Source organism: Madurella fahalii, assembly GCF_045866475.1.
Source record: "Madurella fahalii IFM 68171 DNA, scaffold_2, whole genome shotgun sequence".
Lineage (NCBI taxonomy): Eukaryota > Fungi > Ascomycota > Sordariomycetes > Sordariales > Madurella > Madurella fahalii.
The window spans coordinates 2,824,151-2,847,866 of NW_027263972.1; the positions used below are offsets into that span (position 1 = coordinate 2,824,151).

General features: G+C 56.3%; 9 protein-coding genes across 9 annotated transcripts; 6 read left to right on the plus strand and 3 right to left on the minus strand.

The window, feature by feature from the left end:
• Window positions 1–339: 339 nt before the first annotated feature.
• Window positions 340–2,804, plus strand: MFIFM68171_03590 (uncharacterized protein; the record flags this gene model as incomplete). Its single annotated transcript, XM_071059011.1, has 6 exons — window positions 340–502; window positions 559–639; window positions 737–944; window positions 1,257–1,975; window positions 2,033–2,079; window positions 2,133–2,804. 6 exons carry the CDS (start codon window positions 340–342, stop codon window positions 2,802–2,804), a joined length of 1,890 nt encoding a protein of 629 aa, XP_070915112.1.
• Window positions 2,805–3,897: 1,093 nt separating this feature from the next.
• MFIFM68171_03591 (uncharacterized protein) lies at window positions 3,898–6,567 on the plus strand (the record flags this gene model as incomplete). Its single annotated transcript, XM_071059012.1, has 2 exons — window positions 3,898–4,854; window positions 5,026–6,567. 2 exons carry the CDS (start codon window positions 3,898–3,900, stop codon window positions 6,565–6,567), a joined length of 2,499 nt encoding a protein of 832 aa, XP_070915113.1.
• A 1,944-nt stretch (window positions 6,568–8,511) lies between these two features.
• Window positions 8,512–9,811, plus strand: MFIFM68171_03592 (uncharacterized protein; the record flags this gene model as incomplete). Its single annotated transcript, XM_071059013.1, has 7 exons — window positions 8,512–8,545; window positions 8,603–8,671; window positions 8,727–8,857; window positions 9,064–9,163; window positions 9,322–9,381; window positions 9,437–9,649; window positions 9,699–9,811. The coding sequence occupies 7 exons, from the start codon at window positions 8,512–8,514 to the stop codon at window positions 9,809–9,811; spliced, it is 720 nt and encodes a 239-aa protein (XP_070915114.1).
• An 848-nt stretch (window positions 9,812–10,659) lies between these two features.
• MFIFM68171_03593 (uncharacterized protein) lies at window positions 10,660–14,131 on the plus strand (the record flags this gene model as incomplete). The annotated part of the gene is made up of 6 exons (XM_071059014.1): window positions 10,660–10,693; window positions 10,882–10,963; window positions 11,027–12,332; window positions 12,389–12,599; window positions 12,702–13,915; window positions 13,973–14,131. The coding sequence occupies 6 exons, from the start codon at window positions 10,660–10,662 to the stop codon at window positions 14,129–14,131; spliced, it is 3,006 nt and encodes a 1,001-aa protein (XP_070915115.1).
• Window positions 14,132–14,374: 243 nt separating this feature from the next.
• Window positions 14,375–15,322, minus strand: PET8 (S-adenosylmethionine transporter; the record flags this gene model as incomplete). Its single annotated transcript, XM_071059015.1, has 1 exon — window positions 14,375–15,322. The coding sequence occupies one exon, from the start codon at window positions 15,320–15,322 to the stop codon at window positions 14,375–14,377; it is 948 nt and encodes a 315-aa protein (XP_070915116.1).
• Window positions 15,323–15,771: 449 nt separating this feature from the next.
• On the plus strand, window positions 15,772–18,047 carry MFIFM68171_03595 (uncharacterized protein; the record flags this gene model as incomplete). The annotated part of the gene is made up of 2 exons (XM_071059016.1): window positions 15,772–15,898; window positions 15,964–18,047. 2 exons carry the CDS (start codon window positions 15,772–15,774, stop codon window positions 18,045–18,047), a joined length of 2,211 nt encoding a protein of 736 aa, XP_070915117.1.
• Window positions 18,048–18,221: 174 nt separating this feature from the next.
• On the plus strand, window positions 18,222–19,944 carry MFIFM68171_03596 (uncharacterized protein; the record flags this gene model as incomplete). The annotated part of the gene is made up of 2 exons (XM_071059017.1): window positions 18,222–18,644; window positions 18,709–19,944. 2 exons carry the CDS (start codon window positions 18,222–18,224, stop codon window positions 19,942–19,944), a joined length of 1,659 nt encoding a protein of 552 aa, XP_070915118.1.
• A 209-nt stretch (window positions 19,945–20,153) lies between these two features.
• On the minus strand, window positions 20,154–21,530 carry BET4 (Rab geranylgeranyltransferase; the record flags this gene model as incomplete). Its single annotated transcript, XM_071059018.1, has 3 exons — window positions 20,154–20,533; window positions 20,588–21,446; window positions 21,522–21,530. 3 exons carry the CDS (start codon window positions 21,528–21,530, stop codon window positions 20,154–20,156), a joined length of 1,248 nt encoding a protein of 415 aa, XP_070915119.1.
• A 407-nt stretch (window positions 21,531–21,937) lies between these two features.
• On the minus strand, window positions 21,938–23,318 carry MFIFM68171_03598 (uncharacterized protein; the record flags this gene model as incomplete). The annotated part of the gene is made up of 5 exons (XM_071059019.1): window positions 21,938–22,019; window positions 22,071–22,400; window positions 22,496–23,050; window positions 23,120–23,174; window positions 23,285–23,318. 5 exons carry the CDS (start codon window positions 23,316–23,318, stop codon window positions 21,938–21,940), a joined length of 1,056 nt encoding a protein of 351 aa, XP_070915120.1.
• Between the last annotated feature and the right edge of the window lie 398 nt (window positions 23,319–23,716).

Consider the following 23,716-nt stretch of genomic DNA (forward strand, 5'->3'; position numbering starts at 1 on the left):
TTATCCCGCGGAATTGATCACCACCCGAAGAGGGGCTTATCTTTCTTCCCACCCGAAACTATGCGATTATAGAGGACAGCTCAAAATTCAACATTTTGTTCCCCCCCCCGGGATGCTGTGTCGGTAGTCGAATCCATTAGCAGCTGTCCCTGCCGAACCTTCGACCGTCTTATTTTTACCTAGGACGTCTCCGGTATTTCCCTCATACGTCATAAGCGCGCCGTTGCTGGCTCTGCGCACACCTCGTCCCGAGCCGATAGCGACGCCCGCGTCTACATGCCGATCCCGTTGCCGCCGACGCTACCGTGACCGAGGTACCATGACTGGCCTGGCCTGGGAATGACGATATCTGATGTTGTCTCGGAACTGGCGGTGGAAATGGAGGAGCCGCAAAACCAGCGCGATAAGCGCATCGAGGAGCTCTGGAGGAAGCTCGACCCTGCAGGACACGGCGAGCTCGACTTCAAGGGACTGCAAAAGGGGCTGAAGCGGATCGATCACCGTAAGGCGCTCCTCGGTTTCGAATTGGGGCTGTCTCGCTCACGCATTTGGTTGCAGCCATGAAGAACGCCGATGAGATGCTTAAAGCTATCATCAGCCTTGTCGATACGAGCGGTGACGGCAAGATCCAGTACGAAGGTGGGTTCTTCCCTCCAAGCCTGACGTGACGGGGGGTCAAGAAGAAAGGATAGACGGGGAGGACCCGAGTTCGGGAACTAAAACGCCGCGTATCTAGAATTCCGGGTCTTCGTTGAGGCTGCCGAGAGGCAGCTACTCCTATTATTCAAGTCCATCGACCGGGACAAGGACGGCCGGCTGAACAAGCAGGAGCTCCGAGCCGCCTTCCAACGTGCCGGTCTGTCTGTTCCGATGCGGAGATTGACAGGTTTCTTTGACGAGATGGACCTGAACAACGACGGTTTTATCAGTTTTGACGAGTGGCGGTAAGTTACCCAATCTGCGTGGTCCCTTTTCTTCTGCTGTATGTACCAACTTTTGGGGGGTGGCGAATTCTGACCCACTTCTGGTGGATTATTTAAGGCAACTTTTTTTTTTTTTTTTTTTGTTTATTTATTTATTTCCCCTTTTTCTCAGTTGACCATTTCCTGGTTTCCATATTTTTTGGGGTGCTTGCTGTGGCTTCTTAATGTGACTTCACTTCAGAGATAAGATTGGTGGTTGAATGCCAGCAAGGCGCAGTTCTCATGGCGGGCCATTGTTTATCGCACATTGGATGCTAATCGATGGCTTTAAAGAGACTTCTTACTGTTCATGCCCACCAACCACAACGGGTCGGCATTGGAGGCTGCACTCTCATTTTATTCCAGCATTGTTATGGTCAATGCAGAGGGAGATTCGCTGGTCAGTGATGAAACTCTAGAAGGTCTAGGTACGACCGGCTTCCTTCTTCAAGCTCTTTTTGGTTCGCTCCTTAGGATCGCCAACCCGGACCCGGCGCCCACATCACGACGGTCCCGTCTCTCGGCTTCGGAAGCAACTCTATCTCCCTACCAGCACGACCACGCGACAGGCTCTGCGACAGACATGTCCGTCTCTGCAGCAGCAGCTGTCGGTTACAGCCCTACCACTGGGGTCCGCCGCCAGACCCTCACCGACCGAGCGATTCAGCAATCCATCCTGCAATACGAGGACACAGAGCAGTCTGACGCCCAGGAAATTTCTGACCTTCTCGAAGAGGATCCAGAGCGCGTGAAAACCAGACTGACAGATCTGCTACCCGAACCAGGATATTTCCTCGCCGGTGCCGTTTCAGGTGGTGTGTCGCGGACTGCTACCGCGCCTCTGGACCGTCTGAAGGTCTACCTCCTCGTCAACACCAAGACTACCCCCACTGTGGCGCTCGCTGCTGCGAAGCATGGCCATCCGCTTGCCGCCTTGCGCAATGCGGGCGGACCCATTGCCGATGCAATCGTGAGCCTGTGGAAGGCTGGTGGGCTGCGTACTTTCTTTGCGGGTAAGTCGACGTCGAATCTCTCCGCGTTTTGACTAGCGAAATGTTAACAGCTTGCAGGAAACGGACTCAATGTCGTCAAAATTATGCCCGAGTCTGCCATTCGGGTAAGTACCAGGTTGTTGGGTTTCCCTATGGGCCAATGCTAACAACGGGGCAGTTTGGCTCTTATGAAGCCTCCAAGAGATTCCTCGCGGCATACGAAGGGCACAACGACCCTACTCAGATCGGGACCGTTTCCAAGTTTGTTGCCGGCGGCATTGGCGGCATGACGGCCCAGTTCTGCGTGTATCCGATCGATACGCTAAAGTTTCGGCTGCAATGCGAGACGGTGCATGGCGGACCTACCGGCAATGCTTTGCTGTTTCGTACGGCGAAGAACATGTGGGCAGACGGCGGTCTCCGCGCAGCATACCGCGGCCTTGGGGCTGGCCTCCTCGGCATGTTCCCCTACAGCGCCATCGATATCGGCACATTCGAGTTTCTCAAGAAGTCTTATACTCGGGCGGTGGCGCGTTACTATGGCACCCACGAAGACGACGCGCAGCCGGGCAATGTCGCCACAGCAGTCCTCGGGGCGAGCTCTGGAGCCCTAGGCGCTACCATCGTCTATCCGCTCAACGTCCTTCGCACCCGGCTGCAGACTCAAGGAACGGCCATGCACCCGCCGACATATACGGGTATTTTCGATGTGGCGGCCAAGACGCTGCGCAACGAGGGAATCCGTGGCCTATACAAGGGCCTGACACCCAATCTCCTCAAGGTTGCTCCCGCCTTGAGTATCACCTGGGTGTGCTACGAGAACATGAAGAGCCTTCTCAAGCTGAACTAGAAGGGATATAAGCGCTGCGACGTTGAGTAAATCTGGTAAGAGGAGAGGAGCAACTCGGGAATATTTTGCGGATGCTTCGTAACATAGGGGTCGATTTTTCAGCATCATCGGGCGTCTGGGTAAAAAGGAAATTTTTGAGGGGCGGCTATGGCCGCGGCGTTTGGGTTGGCCAGCATTGGGAGATACCAGTTAGAGGGCCATCAAAGATGAGAGCTTCGAGCGGGGGAGCACCTACGCCTTTGGATCGGGATGATAGACGACGGCGTGGCAATCCGTCGGGCACAAGACTTTCTCAATGGCGTCAATCAACCAAATTTAATTGTAACTGGCTTCGTCATTCTCTGGGGTTAAGGATGGGTCTTGCGCTGTAGTCGTCGTGGGCCATTCGTAATCGAGCGCCGAGACGTACCAGTGATGATTCGGCAATTAGATACCTGATCAACCCCCCTTCTGCCTCTCATTACCACCCTGCTCCAAGCTCTGAAAGACGGGGGGATCTGGTGGCATCAAGGGTGACGCACTGCGTAATCGAATTGGTTGGCTCCCCCGCAGTGGCCTGGACTTGTCTATCGACGGTCGGTTTCCCAGCTTCCTAATCTGGACGGGCGGGACTCGGCTGCCTAGACCATTCCGAGGTCGGTTCGGGAAGAACCTGGAGTTTCTGCACAATTGTGCAAGACTTGTTGCATATCCCTACTTCTAGTCCGTTCCCGACTACCGCCATGCTGACGAGGCCATGTGGGCGGCATGCACACCGCAAGGCCGGGACGCTGCCGTTACCCCTCATCGACGTCTCTAAGCCCTCCTCGGCGTCATTCCGAAGCAGTGCATCTTTTTGCCCTGGAGACTTTGTGCTCGGTACTCTTTCTCCTTTCCTGAACCAACGGACTCATGTATGGTTTTTGGGACGCCAACATTTGGAAGTTTGCCCGAATAGACACCAACGCTGAACCTTCTCCCCGAAATAGGCTCTTCTTGAATGCTGCCATTTTTTTTTTTTTTCTCATTTGACGTCCAAAGAAGTTTCTCGTATCATTTTGAATTGGCTTGACCCCTTGACTGTGCCATCTCTGTTTTGGCTGGGCTGGGAGCTATGCCTTACTCGGACAACCTCTACTCTGCTCTGGACGAGGAGGCGGAAATCGAGGCAATTACCGATCCCCTGGGCCAGCCAGGACCCAGTGGGCTGGGCGTAGCCCCTACGAGTTCCCGGCAAGATCCGTATGTCGTTTACGCCAACACGCGTGCAAGCCAAGAGGCATTGAACTTAGGAGACCATGTCGATGTAGAGGATACAGATTTGTTTTCACCAACGGACGGGTACTTTGGCTCGATATCTGGCACTTCGTCCAATGCTCTGGGGGCTGCGGCGTCATCCAACGTGTCATACGTGCCCGACCTTTTGGTCGAGGATCCGTCTCTTGAACGGAGCACGGCTGAGGGCAAGGCCAGGGAGGCAGAACAGGAGCGGCTTGGAAATATACATGGAGTCTCAGATTACGGTAATGAAGGCCGGACAGCAGCGTTCCGAAACGACTCAGCCTCGGCATACAGCCTGACAACTGCCCAGCAAAGCACGGGGGCTGCCTCTCAGTCAAGGGGGGCCACGTACTACAACCCATCATCTCCACCACGTACCATCCTCCCTTCTACGACAGCCCCAGCTTCATATACAACATATTCCACGAGGAGGTTTGCGTACCACGGTGAACACTCGCCGTTCTTGCCGTCAGAGGCGCCGCCGGCTTATACACCTTCCCCCACCTCTTCCTCCGGCTCACAAGACGCCTCAAGGAACTACAGCACCTTCTCACGGCCCACGGGCGTATCAGATGATCTAGGGAGGCTTGAGGAGTCGTCAGGCCTCTCGCCTCGTCAACCCCAGAGTATGGGAAGCCCCAACTCTAACGGCTCTGACCAAGTGGCACCTGCGAGGAGACAGCGCATCTGGAGGTATGCACGGAACTGCAAGATGATGGTGCTAAGTCTGGTGCTGCTCCTAATCACCATTGGCTTCCTTACTCGCCTCGTGAGGGGAGTTTCGGATGAGGTAAGCATTACGCGTCATTACCTCTCCCCCGCATACTCACGTATATTATGCGTCGTTGCACATCCTACGTTTCTCCTCAGTGAAGACGCGTTACTGCAATCCTGCTTCCGGTTATATATGACATACCCTCTCAAGTCTCTGGTCTCCATCCTCCTGCTAACACGATCTCAGAAGGGAAGTACTCACAAACCTCCACCTAGCCAACCGGACATGAACTACCCCGATATGGACGGCGGATTTTCCTGGGATTCTAAGTATACGTGCAAGAATGATCGGATCGCCCGCCCGACCAAGTCATTCGACGTGTCGTTTGATCCGGAGAGACCACTAACCCTGGTGCAAAAGACCATTGATGATGACGGCCGCCACGGCTGGAGCGAGGTTCATGTCCAGGGCGTCATCGTCTTCCGCAGAACCGGCTCTGACACGCCAGACTCGTCAGTAGTTGTCGAGACCATCGTCAACGATGACAACCTCGCCGTCAACACCTTCTGGAACGCAGAGAACCAGCTGCTGGTGGTTACCGTCCCTCATCGAATTGACTGGAGCCACGGCAGCCAGCGGCCCTGCGTGAACGTCAAGATAACCGTGTGGATCCCGGAAGGCGGCGCGCTTGACAGGCTCGAGGTGAACACCGTTCATCTCGACATTAAACTCCTTGACAACCTGTCGCTTTCCGTGTCAAAGCACACCAAGCTCAACAGCATTGCCGGCTCTGTTGTTTCTGCTTCAACAGGTGCTCTCAATAGACACGACGGGATCTTTGGCGCCGGCGCGCCTGAGGAATTCGGATTCCAGACGCAGTCGTTCCGCTTCCGCTCTCGCTTCATCGAGGTCAAAACCACCGCTTCGCCTATTAAAGGGTTGTGGCCGCTGTATGACTATCTCGGCTTGGAATCGACCGCGGGGAATATCAACGTCCTTGTTCAGCCGAAGGAGGTGGACAAAGACGCGCCAAAACCGGCCATCTTGTACATCAAATCCATGTCTGGCAACGTCGACTTCCGCCAGCCGATTCTTGAAGCCGAGCAGATGTTCAAGCATCTTCAGATGCTCGAGGCCGACGGCGGCGTGGACATAGCCAAGGTTGAAGCCAGAGCCGATATGCCAATTCCCGCGAGGGACTACAGGGTGGACGTGTACACTACGAGCGGGGATATCGTTGGCGCGGCCGCGTTCAGCTCCTCAGCCGGGTTCAGGTCGATGTCGGGGGCTATGACCGTGGATCTGCTGCCCGTGCTGGACTGGTCCTTGGCAAAGGATGGTGGGAGAGAGGCAGGCCTTCGGACGATCAGCACGAGTGGGAGGACCGAAGTTTCCGTGCTGGAACCGATGTGGGTAGATGCTTCGTCTGGCACTTATTTGGATGTTGGGCGGCCCGATGGCTGGAACGAGCGGCCGCCGCTGCGCTGTCTGTATGCAGAGCATAGCAGTACGTCGTCGAACATCAAGCTGCGGTATCCCGGGTCGTGGGAGGGGGATATTGCGCTGTCGTCGCTGACAGGCGAGTTGAAAGTTGCTGGGGATGGGGTCAAGCTTATCAAGGCGGGGAGTGATTGGCCGGGATTCAATAAGACTCTGCTGGCGAGGAAGGGGAAGAAAGGGGAAGGAGGGAAGATTGGGGGCAAGAGTACCTCGGGGGATGTGGATGTGGTTGTTGGGGAGATGAAGGGGGTTGATGAGATGAATTGGTTGACGGTGGGTCGTGGTTAAGCCGAGAGGTGGCAGTGTTAAGTGCAGGGTGAGACACGGAATAGGGGACAGGTTTCTTGGGAACATTTAATGCCACTGATGTTGATGATGTAATGACATAGGGGGGGGGAGTTGAGTGCTTGACTCGCTTAAGAAAGGGTTGATACCGCATTTTTTAGTCATATTAGTTTTGGCAAAGCAACAATCTACGCGACAGTTCTGGTTTCTGTAGTTGAGAGTGCGGTGTTGACACCACTTTTTGATGGCTGTGCTGGACCCCATGGTATTCCAGGCTGGGTTATCAGCCTCACGAGTTCCCAAGAGCGGAATGGCAGCATGGGCTTAACATGGAGAAAGTTAAAGCAAGGGAACAATATCAGGGGATTTTGCACGTAAGTGAGTAAACACCAAGTGCTCGAACAAGTGTCGCAGTAGTTTTCAATTACCCCTAGCTCTCTGTTATTGAGGATAATTCTAGGTACTCGGAAGACTCGAAGACCATTAACTACCATTTTGATATCTTCCACTATTTTATATTCTAAGAAATTCTGCATCTTCGCCTCTCCTCTGACACCCCTGTAACGGGGCCTTCGGCGGAATACTGACATGATACCGAAGGTAATAACGTGGGATGGCCAGGAAACTTACCGCCGAGTTGCTCTGAGCTGAAATCAACGGCATACTTGGAGCTGTTGGTGGGGTTTTGCTATTTCCGGCAGCAGTTTTGTACTGGGCGGCAGTGATGTTCTGATGTAAGACCTTTGAAGATTTAGAATATATCTAAGTCCGGGAAGTGGAACGAACTAAGGGATGGCAGATGGGTGTGGTGCTTTTGCCCATCAGTGATAAAGCCTTTGTCAGGCCGGCCTTGAAAAGCGGAGACGCCTTGTTCGCGCGGGATTCATTCTTTGTTGCGACGCCTAAAAGATAATGGAAAGAGTGGAGGAATGGTGGACAATGGGTCTGAATTGAGCCTGAACAAAGTGAAGGAATGATTAAGGGACAGAGCAGTGAAGTGTGAATGTCTGAATAAATACCTAAATTGCCAATGGCAGCTAATGGCTTATGGTGAGCCTTGAAGTAGGTAATTGAACGACGAGAATCTGGAGGACTCATCGAATATCAAGCAGCTACGAAGCCGAAGATTGTCTAGCAAACCAAACGAAACAGCAAACAGGAAGACGAGATGTGTAACATTATCAAGACGCTCTTTAAGGACTGCGGGCATAAAACATACCAAAACACAGCATTTTGCCCACTGGCCACAAATGGGGATGAAAACTACCTCTCTAATCAAATATTCCTTTTCGACAACCCCGGCCATGTTCCGGAAGCCGCGCTTAAATGCTCGAAGAAGAGATTTCCGGTGCGGCCGCGGCAGGGCGTTTGCCCTGTCTGTAAAAAGGCCAAACGCAACACGCGGAAAGAACCTGATCTGGTTCTCCCGTACCAGTACAAGCAGCCACTTGGGAATGTCTCTGAGGATGCCATGGAAGACATTTGTTAAAGTAAACTGTCCAAGGTTCGAGGCGGAGGGTAAAATACGATACTACTAAATTCCAACATGTTTAACCAGAGCACCGAGGATCCACGCATACGCCGAGGCGTCTTATATGCGTGTTTGGTTCTTCATTTCGATGTGGAGTTTGTGATCTCGCGGGTATACTACATTGTGCTCATGAGATGAAGCTTCAGAGTTCCAGTCTGATTAAATGGTGGATATAGGTACCTTTCTAGCGTTACTTGCCACATGCCTTGTTGAATACAGTGCTTCCAGTTCTATTACTATCGCTTTCTCGCCCGCATTGATTCGATCTAATCACGTTTTTACAAGCTTGTAATAAACCTTGGTGCCATCATTTTCTCGCGCCCTAGTCAAACCGATCTTATTCTTCCTGTCGTCCATCACACACTTCACTTACGAAATTCTTTCATAAGTTGCATTATATTTCTTGCTCAAGGTATATGCTGCGGTCGATTGCTGCCATGTTGCTTCCGGGTAGGTGAAAACTGCTGTTCCTACACGATTCTGACTTGCCGGTTAACAAATAAAAAGACAGCGAGGCGCAGGTTGTGAGCGTAGAATTCATTGAAGAGATGGAGAAATTGCTGGGAGATGTCGGCCGTGAGCAAACGGGTTGGTAGGAGCAAGCATAAAAACAAAGCTGACGTGCAACCAGGAGGAAGAGATTTCCCCATGTCCAGAAGCCGCAGTCGCACTCTGCATCAACAATCCGACCGTGTCACCGAGGACCGGAGCAACAGCGTCGCTCAACCTTTGCCAAGAGTTCGCCAGTCGCAGCCTTGCTGCGTGAGAGTACCGGGAAGGACTCGTCACCAACAAGATAGCCTTTCCCCAATCGAGGAAGCTTTTTCGGGCGGTGTTCAGATGATGCTCCCTCGGCTGCCGCAACGCCCAGGTGCTATGCGCCAACAACACAACGAGGAACTGGGACAAGCTCGCTACCTCGCGTCCCAAAAAGTGGGGGAGTCTGTTCGCCACCTTATGCCATCCAGGAGACCTCGCGCGCCGACGTCGCCCTTACCCCGGACTGTGCCTTCTCCCGAACGCTTCTCATCAACTGCTATACCATCGAGGTCTGCTTCTTCATCCCAGGTCGGGCTGTTTCCCCCCGCATCGGCAACGGCTTCCCGTTCAGACTGGAGCACATCAACCCGTTCGCCCTCACCTAGTAATCTTCCCGAGATAGGCATGAAGCCTCCTTACACCTTTCCTTCCTCCTATTCCTCTAACTCCCACTGACACCTGAACAGGCCGCCAACAGAACCTCGTCCCCAACCACCCCGATGGGTATCCTCGACCTCCTCCTTTCCGTAAGTGCCACCTCAGCTAACATAAACCGAGGAGAACGAGCAAACTAATAGCTAGGGCACAACTGGGACACGCCAAACCGACACCGCGCCTCCCTCTCTGTCAATCCCTCCTGCGCCCTCCGCGCAGGCTATACTGGCCAACCAATCGGCTCACGGCCCAGACCTTTAACCGTCGCTGGTGCTGTCCTAACGGACACTACTAACCAGACGGGCGCATCCGCAGACTATCCCGCGATGGGCCCATACGAGACCGACGCGACAACAACGAGTAAGCCACTGCCGGACGCAAAGAAACCAAAAACTAACAGAACAAGCAGACACCTTCGTCACTGACTCGGATACCAGCGCCTCCCAGCCTCGGGTCGAGTGGCAACAACTCCGGGCACAGATGCTCCCGCTGCTGGTCAGTGACCGCACAATGTCGTCCTAGGAAGCGGCTACAGCCGTGGCTAGCACTGCGGGACGGTGTACAATATACATTGAGCGCGGGGTCGAGGGGTTGGATGGAAATGTGGGTGAGGATGGAGATGGTGAGGGGTCGTCGTCTTGCTATGGAAATAGGTAGGAAAGGGAAAGGTGCCCGTTAGAGGCGCATCTAGATCGAGCTAGAGGAAGAATGCTTCTGGAGAAGGGACATGCTCACTGGACCTGGGCTTCTCCTAAGAATGTGGTGATAGAGAGAATGTGTGATGCGAACAAATCTCTACGACGTGCCTAAAGTCAACTAGGAGGCTAAGGTATGATTAATGCCCTACCTAGAGAATCAGCTGTAAGGTACCTTAAGCTCGAGATGTCGGGTAATAGAGGGCCCGTTACAGGGTGAACAGTGTTAAAGAAACAGGGGATGGAGGGGTGACTCGGATCCCCCACTTGGCGTTTCCGTGCCCCTGATCATGAGCGTGGAACGGATTCTTGGAATCTGCACGCCAAGATCCGCCCCGCGCGTGGGCTTCCGGTCCGCTGGGGATGCTTGGCGATTGCTCCCCCCCAACGACCGATCTTGGATGCAACGTCTGGCGTGCGAAAGTTCCTACAGGACAGCCGCAAACCCCAAACGCCCGGCCTTCTTTGCATTTCCCGTAGCTTCTGCATGCGCCAGATTGCAGTTTTAGTAGGCCTTCGCTTCTCGCCGGCGGTTTGGCATTGACCCGACCCCGCACATATCTCATCGCCCAATCTCTGCCTCTACGCCAAAAGAAACCATCTTTTTTGTTTGCTGAAGCATTCCGGACTGTGCATGCTACATACCAGCTGTCATCCATTGCGCTGGTACCCAGCATGGCTAAGAAAGCACGACAGAGGATAAGCTATGGTTCGTTTTATCCCCGCTGTCTCTGCCCCGTCTTGGATGCACCGCACGCCACGAGGCGCGCCAGTGGCCGGTCGAGTCGAGATGCTCCGCAGCTGAGCAGTCGCATACCTATTGCACATATTCACCACGCAGATTCGCACCGCAGAACCCCTGGAAATCTCTTGTTAACACCATTGGCTATATTCCAGTCCTTGAGCTTCCTAATTCCTCGCCTGGTGGCCATCGCCTCGGTGTCAATGGCCTTGCCATTGACCGCGACAATGCGATCCTGTGAGCTCACACCTCCACCCCGGCCTAGCCCCGGCCGGCCCTGTGCTTACTGTTCTGAAATAGCTACTCTGGCGGGCGTGATGGCGTTGTCTGCGCCTGGGACCTGAACCGCAACATCGGCAGCGGCCATTCCGCCGTCGTCGACCCATCACCCCGTGCTAACGGCAGGCCAAAGTCGATAACGAGTTTCCGCGCACAGACACAGGCTCACACTCACTGGGTCAACGACATTACGCTTGCCCAGCAGCATACGGCCTTAGTATCAGCCTCCTCCGACCTGCTGGTCAAGGTATGGCGGCCGCTGGCAAGCGATATGAAAGAGCCCGTCACCATTGGCCAACATGCCGACTTCGCCAAGTGTGTCGCGACACCCAGCCAGTCTACCAGTTGGGTGGCTTCCGGGGGCCTCGACCGGAGATTGTACCTGTGGGATCTATCCGGCGCCGGCAAGACGCTGGAGATCGATGTCAGCGGCGAGGAGGTGGTTCAGAAGGGAAGCGTGTACGCGCTCGGCGTCACTCAAGACATCTTGGCTAATGGCGGCCCGGAGGGTGTCGTGAGATTGTGGGATCCAAAGTCCGGGCAGCGCATCACCAAGTTCGTGGGCCATACCGACCTCATTCGCGCAATCCTGATCAGCGAATCCGGGGACATGGTCTTGTCTGCGAGCTCGGACCAGACCGTCAAGGTGTGGAGCGTGACCGCCGGGCGATGCATGCATACCCTCACCATGCACGACAGCAGTGTGTGGGCATTGTTCTCGGACGACCCGCGACTGGGTGTCTTTTACAGTGCTGACCGATCGGGACTAGTGGTCAAGACTGACGTCCGCGGAACCTTTGGGGAGATGGACAACGGCCTGTCTCTTGCCGTCGCCCAAGAGGATATCGGTGTGAGTAAAGTGGTGGCTTGGGAAGGCAGCATATGGACGGCGCGGGCTCGCGCGTCGATCAATCGGTGGCGGGATGTGGATACGAGTGAGGACCTGCAGCTCCCTGCGGCTTATAGGCAGCATCGAACCTCGCTGGTGACGATTCGCAGCAAGGAGAGCTCCGCAGCTACCATCTTTCCCTCGACACCTGGTACAGAGTCCAAGACAACAATTCCGGCAAAATCAATTCTTCGAATCTCTAATACAGCGTCGTTCCCACTGGTTATTAGCCGGGACGGGGATGAACCCTTCGCAGGACACTCGCGGAAGGGGTCGGAGCCTCATTCCCTAGCCAACGTCGTGGAACCAGTCCATCAGCGGCCCGAAGAAACCATCGAAGGGCAGTTTGGCTTGGTCAAGCACAGGCTGTTGAATGATCGTAGACGGGTCCTAACATTGGACACTGCCGGCGACGTCTTGATGTGGGATCTCATCCAGGTCGGGAAATCACGCCCCTCGTGCTGCTTTTTACGACGCTGACTGTCTCTCAACAGTGCCGCCCTGTCAAGAGCTTCGGAAAACGACACCTTGAAGATGTTGAGCTAGAGGCCAACACTCGGGAAGCTGTAGCGCCGTGGTGTTCGATTGACATCAGCTCGGGGAACCTGACAGTGGTGCTGGAGCCCTACAATTGCTTTGACGCCGAGATGTATGCCGATGAGTTGGTTTTAGAAGAGCCAGTGGAGTTTCGAGAAGATCAGAGAAGTGCGATTCCAATTCTTTTTTCCCTTCTCCTTTCTTCCCTTCTCTCTCTCTCTCTCTTTTTTTTCCCATCTAGTCCGTTGGGAAATGCTGACATGTTTCAAGTAAACCTTGGAAAGTGGATTCTCAGATATCTGTTCGCAAATCTCATCGACGAAGAAATACGTCGCGATGAGGAGTTCAGACAGAAACTCAATGAGGCCGTAACGAAGAGGATAGCTGCCGGGAAGACGATGCCCCCACTGGCGATAGCCATACCGCCGCACCCTGGCTGGGGACAGTCAGACTCTCCTTCGACCGCTACACCGCGAGCTAGTGGATCGCAATATCCCCCCCTAACACCGGGTCTGGCGATTGGGATGGCAACTCCCGGCTCTCCAGTACCGCCGCTGCCTGAAGGATTCACCACCCCTTTCAGCCCGCTGGAGAAGTCGTCATCTCATGTCGGCCGGCAATCTGCAGAGAGGGAGGACTACTTCTCGGATGCCATACAGAGTCCGGATGGAACCCAAAGTGCCAAACCGGCGCAAACTCCCGCTACCGAGGTTCCCCCATCCGAAGAGAAACCAGCCAAGACGCCGGGCGAGAACGGTAAAGAGAAGGAGAAGGATTCCAAGGGCAAGGACAAGGACGACGTCAAGTCACCTGGCACGTCATTTGGCATGAAGAAATTCCGAATGGGCATGTCCTTTGGCAGTAAGAAACTGGGGCGGTCGTCGTCGAGCGCAGCTGCCGAGAAGCCTGCGATCCCAGACGACAAGGCAGAGGAGTCAGAGTCATCTTCCAACCACGAAAAGGAGTTTGACGACAACTTCCTGGGAGTCGTCCAGAAGCTCCGCAACGAGTACGAGAAGCAGTTGGCTGAGAATCCCGATCAGCTGGTCGAAACTAAGATGACGCCGAGCCTGGCCAACGACACGCCAGTGTTGAAGCTGCCGGCTGGCACAAAGGTTATCATCCAGGAGGAGACGTCGGGCGGCTCGGCCGAGATATACCGCGGAACGGTGGCGTCTGTTGGCGCCGATGCTGATGTCATCGAGGAGAGGGCGCCGCATTGGCTCGGAGAGGTGCTGCTGCTCAACACGATGCCCCCAAAGGACCCGGTTAAGGTGTCGTTTGTGCTATACCCCTGGAAGGACACGCTGCCGCCTATCGTTGCGGCCGATGGAAACAACCGGCTGAATGCGAACCGGATGCTGCGGGTTAAGAAGATCCTGGCTTATGTGGCTGAGCGGATTGACCCTGTCCCAGAAGGGGAGGAGCCTGATCCGGACGCGCTGAAGCCGGAGGAGTATCTGGAGCTGTATTGCAATGACCAAGTAAGTCCGCTTGCATCTTTACTCTGTCTCAATGTCGGTCACTAATGGCTTGTGTAGCTGTTGCCGCTCAAGATGACGCTCGCGACGCTGCGGACCCATGTTTGGAGAGGTGGAAACGACATTATTCTTCATTACAAGGCCAACGGCAGGAAGGAGATCCCCATGCCCCCCCGGGAGGAGCCGGAAGAGGCGGCCAACACTGAGGCGGCCGCATGAGTGGGGGCTGGTGATGGCTTCTCAAGCAGCAGCATATGCTGTTATGATTGTACTTGTATTGATTAGCGCACATCGACGCTTGTGTCTATAGGGGGTATTGTAGTAGTCTGGCTGCCATACACACATCATTAGCTTACACAGTTTCCAGGCCTCGTCCTCGGGATCTGGGGATCCTCATGTTTCCGTGACTGGGCATCATTTGTTTATATCAAACCACGCGGTTGATGCGCCGCAAGATCCTCCTCATGCCGCCAGCCTCTTCTCCTCTAAGGCATTCACCGCCCACTGGTAACTTCCCAAGAATATTGCCCCCCCTATGCTGATCCACATCACCCTCGGCCCGATGCCCGCAAAGAACGGCCTGACGCCATGCTCCTGGAGTATTGACCTCGCTATCCTCACCATGCTCTCTCGCTGGGAACTCAGCATGACCCTGGTCTTGAGCACGTCCAGCGGCGTGGTAACCCCCGCCGCCACCCCACCAGCGATGCTGCCGTAAAAGCCCGACTCTACCGCGCTGACCTCGCTCAAGCCACCACCACCAACTCCTCCGCCATTGTCTTTCTTTGAAGAAGTGGGATGCACATGGATATCGCCAAATAACCCCCGGCCCGTCCGGACGCGCCGCTCCCGGCCCCAAGCCTTGAGCGCCTCCCACAGCGGGAACTGCAGCACGGTGAAGGGCACCTCGCGCATCACGGTGATGCCCCAGCCGCGGTACAGCTCCCGCCAGACGCCGGCGACGCCGACGGCCGGGCGCTGGCGCAGGATGTGCAGCAGCGACGAGAGCGACGAGCCGCCGTGCTGGCCGGCCTGGGCGCGCTGCTTGACCACCTCGGTGGGCACGCGCACGGCGCAGGCGGCGATCTCGCCGAGCGACGCGGCGACCATGTGCGTGGCCGCGTGCGAGGTCCAGTCGGACGAAGCCGGCCGGCCGGCGCCGCCGAGGAAGCCCTTGGTCGCCTCGTACGTGCAGAAGAAGAACGCCGCCCCCGGCGCCGAACCCACCACCGCCGACCCCACCCCCCGGTAGATCCCCCGGAACCCGCCCGCCGCGAAGAAGCCCTGCGCCGACTGCAGTCGCGTCTTGAGCGTGTCGAGCGGGAAGAGCGACAGGTCGACTGTCGTGCCCGCCAGCGCGCCGGCTACCAGCGCGGTTTGGAACGGCGGTGGCTGCGGCGAGGCGGCCATGGTTGCCTGGGTTGTGGTGGGAGATATAGCAGGGAGAGGGAGGGTGGGCTGCTTGGTTGCGCGGGCGAAAGGACGGTCGGGTTCGGAGGTTTGGGAGTTCGAGAAAAGGGAAGCCGGCACGCCCAGTTGCCGGAAGAGGGGTCGTCTTGAGGGGTTTAGTAGCTACGCGCGGTCAATGGCGCATGAGGAGTATACAGGAGGCTGCGAGCGACATCATGTCACAATTTTTGGTTTGGTTAGAAGAGGTGCGAGCTCCGGTTCCGGCAGGCAATCAAGGCCGGGGGCCCTGCTGTGGTGCGCTGGTGGACTAAGGGCACCCTGCTGGCTAGGGCGCTTGGGCCGCTGCAGTGAAGCTTGTCATTCGGAGAATGGCTATGGGTGTCCAGCGGTTTGTCTTCACCCCCACCACCATCGCCGGCGAAGCTTTGAGACACGCTCGATGTGATGGAATGACCACGATACCTGTCTTACACCGTAGCGCGCGGGCAATCACAGTCAGTGAGTTCCGCGATGCCCTCCAGGCGACATGCCCGCCTCGCTTCCCTTCAGCGCGCGCGCGCTCTCATCGCCCTATTGGTAAACACTCTCCGCTGAGTCTCATGGTCATGATCGTCTTGGCTATCTGGCTGACCCGGGAAAAGCCCTCGCAATCAGCGGCGGAGTAGACTCCATGGCCCTGGCCTACCTGTGTTCCAAGGCTAGAAAAGCAGACTCGTGGCTCATGGTGGCTGACCATCCCGTCGGCAACCCCTGCGCTATAATCATTGATCACGGCATGCGCGAGGGCAGTTCGGCCGAGGCGCGAAGCGTAGCTGAGGCCGTTTGGACAATGGGAATGAGGACCCAGGTCGCGAAAATACGCTGGGAGGAGGCGATACCCAAAGGTGTCAACCCTAATGACCTGCCCAACGTCGAGACCCTTGCCCGCCAGCTCCGTTACCGCCGGCTTGCACGGATTTGCTTGAGCTCGAAAATCGTGACACTTCTTACGGCGCACCATGAGGATGACCAGTACGAGACGGTGCTGATGAGGCTGCTCTCGGGCCATGGCTACAGGGGCCTGCAGGGAATGCGTCTCGCAACCGACATACCCGAGTGCTACAACATTCACGGCGCTTATCAGAGCGGATTAGTCGACGACCAGCGGCATGGCGACCCCGTCTACAACATGCGGCCGACGGATCGCCAGAGGAAAATGATGCGACGTGAACTGAGGCACGAAGTGAATCCCGCCATACTCGCCAAGGAGATCGAAGAGGGGATCCGAGACGACGCGATAGCCATGTACCTCGACGACTACGGCGCCATCGCCAAGGGGAACAGGCGTGCCCCTCCCTTAGCGCCGCTAGAGATCGAGGATGGCGGCATCATGGTCTACCGGCCGCTGCTCCACTTCAGCAAAGACAGGCTGGTGGCGACTTGCGTCGAGAACGGCGTTCCTTGGTTCGAGGATCACACCAACACGGACCAGACACTAACCACGCGAAATGCGGTACGACACATGTCCAAGAACTACACACTACCCATGGCGTTGCAGAAGCCAGCCATCCTCCGCCTCGCTGAGCGGTGCCGAGCGAGGGTGGCTGCGGAGGAAGCCGAAGTCGACAGGCTTCTCGACGGCGTGAAGTTTCACAGCTTCGAGCCCTGCACGGGGACGGTCGTGGTCACTCTCCCGCGCTTTTCCTTTCCGCGCGTTCCGAGAAGCTCCGCCCGGTCCGCGACCCGCCGACGGAAGCGAATTGGGCTTTACCGCCATACTGCTGCTCTTCTCATACGCAGACTTATCTCGATCGTTACGCCTGAGCGAGAACTTACGCAGGTAGCCCAACTGGGCCATGTGGTATCGATGCTTTTCCCATACCTGGCGGGAGACGCCCCCCCGCCCGAGCCCAAGCCGTACGTTATCTGCGGGGTGCACTTTGTCCCGCTCACTGAGGACTTTCGTGTGCGCTGGCTGCTTACGAGAGCGCCTCATGTTTCCAATGCACCACGACCGTCGGTTAGCGTTCCCAACCTGGCGTTGGCAAAGCGCATTTCCAAGCATCCCAGCGATTGGAAACCCGACGGCTGGACAGAGTGTCGCATTTACGACGGCCGCTATTGGGTCCGGCTTTTCCACCGCCTCCCGTGTACCGTTCGCGTTGCGCCCTTTGAAACGGAGCACCAAAAGCCGTTCCGAGAGGCTCTCGATGACCGGACAAAAAACGACCTACTATCCATGCTTCGGAGGTATGCGCCAGGAAAAATCCGGTACACGCTCCCAGCCATCTATGCAACGTGTGATGTGAGCAACCTCCTAGCGGGGGGTGACTGGTGGCCGAACTGGCGAGCGCCACAGGCTTCACAATCGTCGCGGCCCGCTGAAGGTGCAGAAACCAACGAGGAGGGAGCAGAGGGAGCCACGGACATGACCAAGAACATCAGGACCAAGAAATTAAGCGAGTTGCTCTCAGCTCGGGTGAAATGGGAGAACGACCTGCGCTATTGTGGAACGACGCAACTGCTTGCGCTCCCGACGTTGGGCATTTCCCTGCCCGGCCTGGACGACTGGTTGCGATGGGACATTCGATACCGAAAAGTAGACTATCAGCTGCTTCGGCTAATCAGGCCCGGGGACCGCCGACTCCGGCGCCGGGAGTTTAGGTTTCTAGTGAAGGCTCTATATAGGTATAGGGGCCGCCGGAGGCCGAGGGGTATTTCGGGCCTTCGGCGCCAGCCGCACTGAGTCAACCAGTCGGCACGCTTCCCGGCCCACGTGTCGGTCAGTCGTAGATCGCAGCCATTTTCTTGTTCACTTTCGGCTTCCCCCACCGCCCGCCGTATCCGAGACAACTCATCTTGCCCCGAACTCCCCGTGCTTATCACAATAAAGAGCCCATTGGGTCCTTGGTATTTATGGATGGACTCGTCTCGTCAGGCGCTGCGCCGCCAACTTCCCCCCCATCGCTGGGTTTGCTCATATGCCACAGGCATTGCCATCTTCCTCGCTCTTGCGCTCTTGCTACAACTGTTTAAAGAGGAGCTGAGCATAATGTTGACCCGCGGGCGTCAAATGCTCTTGGCATTTGCCAGCGTTGGACTCTCCCAGAACTCAGTAGACGGTGATGGATCAGTTGACCTGTCATGGCATCCCCCCAAGCAGACACAGATTAACAACCTCACCGCCGTTTTAACTGGCGAAGGCGTGTACGGGTTTATATACAACTCGTCCAATACCCCAGACGAGCGCTACGGAGTGTATAACTGGTGCAATATGCCACATGTCAGAAGACAGGAGTATGTGAAAGCACCGCCGGAATATGAGCTGGTCTATGTCGAGCTGGTATGTCCAATCCCGGCAGCGGTAGTTTGCATGTGCCCTTCCGCCCTGACTTCCACGCCCCAAGATCCATCGCCACCACAAGCGCACACCCTACGCATCCAACGCCTTCCCCGTCGAACCATACCCATGGGACTGCGACGACCAAGCCCTCTACTACTACGGCGAGCCCTTCGACGACCACACCCAAAAAGCCACACCGGCCTACTGGAAAGGCTACACGTCCCCAACCAACCCCTTCACCCCTTCTGGCTGGAGGGGGACCTGCCAGTTCCCTCAGATCACGGCGCAGGGCCTCGCGGACTCGTGGCAGCACGGCGCGGACCTGTACGCCGTGTACCACGACCTGCTGGGGTTCCTGCCGGCGCGGCACGGGGCGCACTGGCGGCGCAGGGTGGCCTTCCGCGTCACGCACAACACCATCACGTCGCAGGTGGCGAGCATGGCGGTGCACGGCCTGTTCCGCGCCGGCGCCGGCGCGGGCGTCCACGTGCCGCTGCTCGTCCAGCCCCCCGCCGTCGACTCGCTCGAGCCCAGGTACCCCTGCCCCGCGGCGCAGCGCCTCTTCGCCGACCTCACCGCGCCCGACCGCAACGCCACGTGGAAGGCCCACCTCGACGGCGCGCAGGCCTTGTTCGCCCGCCTCGACGCCGTCTCTGGCGTGCCCCCCGACGATGCGGGGTTTCATGCTAGTTTTGACCATTACTATGATAACCTCTCTGCGAGGGAATGCCATCAGCTGCCTTTGCCCTGCACGAGCACCGGCAGTGGTGGTAGTGGTAGTGACGGTGATGGTGATGGTGGTGGTGGTGGTGGTGGTGGTGAGAAGTGTGTGATGCGGGACATGGCCGACGAGGTATACCGGATCGGGAACTGGGAGTACTCGCATATTTACCGGTCCGAGGAGGCTTCGCTGGAGGCGTCGGTCGCGTCGTTTGGTGTGTGGATTGCCGAGCTGGCTGCTCACCTTAGAAATGCGATGGGGGAGGGGGAGGGCAATGATGGCGTCATCTACTGGCATAATATTGCGCATGACGGGTCGGTGAGCAGGTTGCTTTCTGTGCTGCAGATCGAGGAGATGGTGTGGCCTGGCATGGGGAGCGAGGTGGTGTTCGAGTTGTTCAAGGAAAAGAGGGGAGGCAGGTATTTCGTGAGGGTGTTGTTTGGTGGGAAAGTGCTGAGGTCGAGTAGTCCGGCGCTGGGGGTCATGGATATGGTGCCCGTGGAGAGGGTATTGGGGTATTTTGAGGGGTTAGTCGGGAAGGGGGCTAACAAGGTGAAAGGGAAGTGCGAGGGAAAGTAATGTGAGACAGTCTGTCATACTAACGGTATGTATGCCTGGGCAGCAATACATGGGTATGTGGTATCTGATGATCCAGGTTGCTCTATGGTTCTCGTGCTGGTTTGTGGTATCTTGCCGTATCTTGCGTAGCGGAAACCTGTCATTTGAGAGAAACAGAGAGAGCGAGAGAGAGGGAGAGAGAGAGATAGCTTGTTTATGACCAAGGCGCATCAATATGTAGCGATATCGCGCTCTAGATCAGCCCACCGACCCTTTCGCATCGGATCCAGTTCCTTCAACTTCCCCAGCCACGCTACTAGGTCGGCTCGCTCACTGGCATCTGGCTGCCTACCCTCAAGCCGGCAGAGGTATAGCGTGTAGTCAAACAGGCCCTCATAAATTAGCTGGACATCCTGGTAATCCTCTAGCAAGTCTTTAATCTCTGCAATCTCGCGCGTCAGATACTCCGCGCGGTCTTGAACGGTGAGACCAGGGGTGAAGCTCGGACGCCCGTCGAGGGAGACCAGGTTCAGCATCAAGAACTGGTGGTAGTACCACAGTGACTGGTCCTCAGGACCTACGTTAAGGGCCTCACGGATTTGATCAAGTTCTATACGGTCGTTCAGCTGCTGTGCCACAGGAAGTTGGAGCTCTTAGAACATACCTTCATCGAGAAAGGCCCGTCTCGCCTCGTCATCCGCGCCCCGCTCATCCAGCAGCCGCGGGATCAACTTGCTCCGGCTGTGCCAAGCCGAAAAGTTGGATAGGTCCGATTTGATCATGTCGTACGTGTACTGGAATCCGGCTTCGACCATGCTGGTGCCCCCGAGCGTCGGACTCTCGAGCTGCGCTACCACGTGCCGGCGGTACCCCCATGCGTGAAAATTGCGCCGGTCCTTGCCGAGCATCTTTGATGCCAGACCAAGCTCTTCCTCCCATATGCGCCGTGCTACCGGGGCGGGCAGCCGCTCAATGGCCTGTCGGAGGATCCAGAGACGGTAGCTCCATATCCAGTAGCACTTAGGGGATTCGAGGAGGAGCGGAATGGTGAAGGCGAGCTCGGATCTGACCAAGCTGAGGTCTTGCTTTTCGGCGGCAGCGGCGGCAGCGGCGGCATCAGGCTCAGCTGTTGTACCACTCTTCCCAGCTGTCGGGGAGGCGGGGTTGGGCGGGGTCGCGGTCGAGGACAAGGCGGAGCAGCTGGCGGAAGAAGTTGTTGTAGTGGCGGAAGGAGAAGAAGTCGAGGACGCCTTCGAGCATGATAACCCAGCCGATGGTCTTGAGAATAAGCCAGAGATTAGGCAGCGTCTGCGGACGTTCCATATTGTGTAGTATTCCGGGTTGAGGCGCAGGAGTTTGGATGTGAGGTGGAACAAGTCGAGCGAGTAGTCGCCCTGCGATACGCGCGAGCGCACCTGGTTCTCGAGCTCGCGGTATTTCTTAATCTTTTCGAGGTCGCGCAGCCGCTGCTCCTCGGTGCGCGCTCGCGATGTCCGGGCTATGCCGTGCTGCGACCCGCCTTGCTGAGGTCCTTGCTATCAGTCAACTTTCCTGCCGGTAGCGGCGAGCAGACGGGGAGAGGGAAACCGTCATCTTACATCGGCCATATCTCGAGAGGAATCTAGCAAGAGGTTGTCTTGTGGCGTTGGACGCGTTGCGGGTGCTGAGCCGTAGATTACGTCGACTAGGGGCTTCGTTATCGATGATGCGTGATAGTGCTGCGCCGTGGGAGGTGAACGTGGAGCTACGCCGCTTAGTCAGGTACAGCACAGTAATCAAGAAGTACGCGAGCACGGTGCTCAATCCTAAATAAAATGTTAAGTCTTCTAATTACTCTTACTCCTTGACGGAGTCTGAACAAAACTTCCTGGATATTATCAGCAACCGATTACTCAGCATTGCTGTCACGGTGGCATATGTAGACATGAAGTCCAATCCGATCTCAAATCAAAGAAAATGGCATTGACTGAGTCACTAGACATCACACAACCTCGTCTAGCCCGTCATCCAAGAATCAGCTCAAAAACGCTGGTCTCTCCGTCAGCTCTTCGCGCACCAACTTTTCCAAAACGTCTACTTTAAACACAGCTCCAAACCTGGCACCGCAGTCAGCCGGCTGCCGTATCTCTCGAGGAGCCAAAACTTACCCGTGGCATTTGACGACCTCTCCTAACTCCTTGGTCAGGGATTGCAGCCGGTCTATGCGCAACTGATCAAACTGCGGCTGGCTCCGGATACGGTTCCACGCCTGGACCGGCGTAACTTCATCCTCGAGGGTAAGGCTCGAAGAGAGTGCCAGTAGACGGTCGAGGATCGGAGCAGGCGCCTTCGCGCGCGCGTCTCTGAGATCCTTAGCATCTGGCGGTGACGGTGAAGGGAGGAAGAGGAGTTGTGACGAGACTGTCAGAGCGTGTCCGTTTGGCTGTTCGGGGTTGTCGGGGTCCCCGTGAATGTGGCCTAGGCAGGGCTCCTCGAGTCTATTGAGTAAATGATTAGTATTAAATGATCTATTTTACCCCCCTTATTCTTTCTCGTTAGAGCATCATGCTTCTAGACGGTGACACGGGCTTACGCCAGCACAAATTCCATTCCCACAGTCGTCGGATCGAGATCACCAAGTCGGACACCTCGGTGCCGGGACGTTGCAGCCGGGACGTAATGGTCCGTAGACACTGGAACGTTGGGGTCAAGGAAGACGAGGTGATTGTTTCGTAATCCGGTCAACCAGGTGTCCTGTGGGGATTCTGGCCGGGTCGAAGGCCCGTCTCTCAGTGACGGCCCTTTCGAGCAGAGGGTGCTCCAGGGTTCAGATGGGACGGCAGCAGCCCCGGCACCGGTATGCCGCGCTCGGGACAAATCCGGGTGCGCTCGTTCCTCAACGTGATGACCTTCGCTGGGAGAGCGATGGCATGGGGGACCTGCATTCGGCTCTCTTTCAGTTCCCTCACGTGCGAGGATGGGTGATAAATTTACGTATAACCCAGACTCGGCCAGGAGGTTTCCAAGCATCTGAATAGTGCTGCGGAGATGTTTGGTCTCATGCACCAGGTCCGTTTCTATGGCCCGCAGGCGTCCCACTTCGTTCTCAAGAGACTTCGTGTACTGTTCCTTGCGTAGACGGTAAGTCCTGGCTTTCAGTGAGGACCCAATCAGGAAACTGGAGTGCCACGGTAGCCACAAGATAAGCTGAACCTACTGCTGTGCCCGCCGCACTTGTGCCCGCCGTTTTTCGGGACGGCCCTCTCGGCGTTCTATAGGGTATGTGCCACCGGTTCTTAGCATGCCTGTGTACTTGCAGCGCGGCACGGCGCCAGTGCTCTGGGGGCGGGGCTTGGTGCGTCCCGGGAGACCGACAACGTACCTCCAGATGGGCGGAACAAACGAAATACGTCCATTGATGTGGGAATTGCTGGATCATCAAAAACACTGCTTCAAGACTCTACTAGGAATATTTTGGATGGTGCATGTGGCAAGACTTGAATCTTATCAAATCGAATATCGCAAGGCTTGCCCCGAAGCACCGTATCTAGAAGGGGCAGAATAGATTCAATTGAGTCCACTTTGTGCCGCACCTCCGTACGTGACGCCGTTTCAGCAGCTTGGGTACCCCTGGGCCAGAGGAGGATGCGGGTTCACCAGGGGCGTTTCACACAGCCGCAAGGATCCTCATCAAACCGCAGTCCCTACGTTTCCAGCTCAGCTTGCCCGGTAGATAGTATCCTTTATACAGCCTTACATAGACTGTGTCCCCGACTTCGAACTCCGTCGGTATGTGCTTATCGTCGTAACGCAT